The sequence below is a fragment of the Tupaia chinensis genome, unplaced genomic scaffold (assembly GCF_000334495.1).
Source record: "Tupaia chinensis unplaced genomic scaffold, TupChi_1.0 Scaffold149501_1, whole genome shotgun sequence".
Lineage (NCBI taxonomy): Eukaryota > Metazoa > Chordata > Mammalia > Scandentia > Tupaiidae > Tupaia > Tupaia belangeri.
The window spans coordinates 406,576-409,138 of record NW_006209345.1 but is presented as its reverse complement, the minus strand read 5'-3'; the positions used below and the strand labels follow the sequence as shown (position 1 = coordinate 409,138).

Genomic DNA, 2,563 nt, shown 5'->3' with positions numbered 1-2,563 from the left:
CTTCTTCCTTAGCCTGTGGATGTGTTTCCTTTTGATCACAATATGGCTGCTCCATCTCCAACATCACCTCTGCTCTCCAGGCAAGAAGGAGAGAAAAGACTAGTAGGGAGGAGATGAGCTAATGGAGGCTGCCCCTATTTGAAGGTCCTTTCCCAGAAGACCTCCCCACTAACCCCGCTAACATCATCTCGTTGGTCAGAAGCCTCTCTCATGGCCACACCAGTCTGCGAAGAGGCTGAGAAAGGAGCACATTGTCATCCCGGCAGAGGCAGGATAATGGAGTGAGGGCAGAGGGCTGTTGGCAGGGAAGCAGTCCACTCTCCTCCCCAGCCCTCATGGCCCTGGTGAACCCCTGTCACAAGCAATTCACTTTCATGGGCTGATGAGAACTTAACTTTGATGCAACTCAAGAGTGTATTCAGTCAACAAATGTGGGTAAAGCACCTGTGGAGTGTCTAGTTCTGGAGAAACCTGTGTGAGCAAACCAGTCAAATCCTGCCCTTGGACACCTTCCCTTCCAGAGGGGAGATCGCACCCAGGCAGGGGCACTGCTGTAGGGCTGCCTGTCATAGGGGCATGCTGGCCCTCTGGTGGGGGGTGCGCCTGCTGCGTTGGAAAGCCTCCCTGGCTGAGTCACTCTGCAGGCCCTACGTCCCATCTGTACCTCCTCACACTGGCACAAAGCATGTGGCCAGGGCGGGGCCAGGGAGGGGCCCCTTGGCAGGACTGAGGGCTTTTCCAAGGAAAGCCCTTGTTCCCTGGAGCTGCCCAGGGAGTGGTACCCACACTTCACAGCAAGACTGGACTGCCCCTCCATCAGGGTGGGGCGTGGGTTGCAGACGTTTTCCTGGACAGGGTGTGGTCACTACTTAGTCACCAGCAGATGTCTGCAGTGTTAATAGCCCAAGGTTTAAAACCAGAGCTTTCGTAGAAGGTGTATGAATGCTGTGGGCTCCCCCTGGGGTATCAACAAACCACATTGTCCCTTGGCATAACCGGGAGACAGAACACCCAAACCTCCCTGGGCCTGTCCTGAGAGCCACATGTGACCACGCTGGAGGAGCAAGGCCTGCCCCCTTGCATGAGAGCAAATGTGTAATATCCCGGGACGCAAAGGAACAAGACAGCACAGGCCGGGGTGGTCCACACTTGGCTGAAAACCTCAGCTCTGCCGTGTGCTTCCATCTTACCCCCCTCTCCCATCCATCCGCAGTGAGTCTCCGGAGTGGGCATCCACGTCCCTGAGCAGGGCAGGGCAAGGACTCGATCTTCCCAGAGGAGTTAGGCCCTAAATGAAAGTGAACCCAGACAGACAGCTGTATGCGGAACAAGCGTGTCATTATAGCTGGCTCCCCTCCCAGTCTCAGGCAGCCACCAGCCCCAGCCGTATGGAATGTTCTGGTCCCACAGTGGGTTTGGCTCAAAGATGAACCAGAAGGATGGTGGTGGCTCCTGGGTAGGCTGGGAGAAGGGACCCAACCCAGTCCCACCCAGACCTTCAGCACTGCCCACCCAGAGCCAGGTCACCCCACATGCCACCCTACTTCTAACAGGGCAAGATCCCCAGGAAGTGGCCGTGAGGGCAGCACACCTCAGCCTAGCTGTCCACCTGAGAATGTCACTGCTTCCATCAGGGTCACCCTTGAGGTTGAGGGGAGAAGCCCCACCTAAGAGTCAGTCTGCTGTGGGGGTTGCAGCCACATTGTCTTGCTTGGGGACAGTGGGCAGGAAAGACGACGTCGTGCTTGGGCTCTGCTGTGGGCAGCGGGAATAACTTCAGGCTTGAGTGGACACTCCTACTGAATCCTGGCTGCCAAGCTGACGACCTGGCCTGCCCATGTGACCTCTCTGAACATCAGTGTCCCCCTCCATACAGCAGACGCCAGCCCTCGTTCATCTGCCCATGGCAGGCCAGCACTCGCTGAGCCCCTAGCATCTGCTGGGTGCTCAGGAAATGTCACTCTGTTTTGAAGTGGGAGGGTGGGAACAGAGCTGGGCCAAGGAAGGATGGGGACGGGGAGGGGAGCCCCAGCTGGGCCCCCAGCCAAAAGACTGTCACCCACCCCCTGCAGATTGCTGTGACATTCGCCATTGTCCTCGGCGTCATCATCTATAGAATCTCCACAGCCGCCGCCCTAGCCATGAACTCCTCCCCCTCCGTGCGGTCCAACATCCGGGTCACCGTCACAGCCACGGCGGTCATCATCAACCTGGTGGTCATCATCCTCCTGGATGAGGTGTACGGCTGCATAGCCAGGTGGCTCACCAAGATCGGTGAGTGCCCACACTGGGGACTGTGCTCCAGGACCAGGCAGCCCGTGTCACCTCCCTCTTGCTGTGGCACTTGGCTTGTTACTTAACTTTTCTGAGCCCTGGTTCCCTGTCTGTGTATGAGGCCCTTGGCTCTGGCACTCCCGAGAGAGCTGAGGGAAGTACAGCCGGCATCAGGACTCGGGGTTGGGGCTGTCACGCAGCAGCACCAGTCTTACCCGTGTCCCTCCCTCCAGAGGTCCCAAAGACTGAGAAGAGCTTTGAGGAGAGGCTGATCTTCACGGCGTTCCTG

General features: G+C 57.8%; 1 protein-coding gene across 1 annotated transcript in view; it reads left to right on the top strand.

Moving 5' to 3' along the window:
• ANO1 (anoctamin 1) overlaps nucleotides 1-2,563 on the top strand; it is a gene marked incomplete in the record, with an annotated part of 236,584 nt that overhangs the window by 196,890 nt on the left and 37,131 nt on the right. Inside the window, 2 exon segments of the mRNA XM_014585285.2 lie at nucleotides 2,073-2,274; nucleotides 2,508-2,563. The exon segment at nucleotides 2,508-2,563 is cut by the window's right edge and continues 71 nt beyond it. Of these exon segments, the coding sequence (XP_014440771.1) occupies nucleotides 2,073-2,274; nucleotides 2,508-2,563 (258 nt within the window).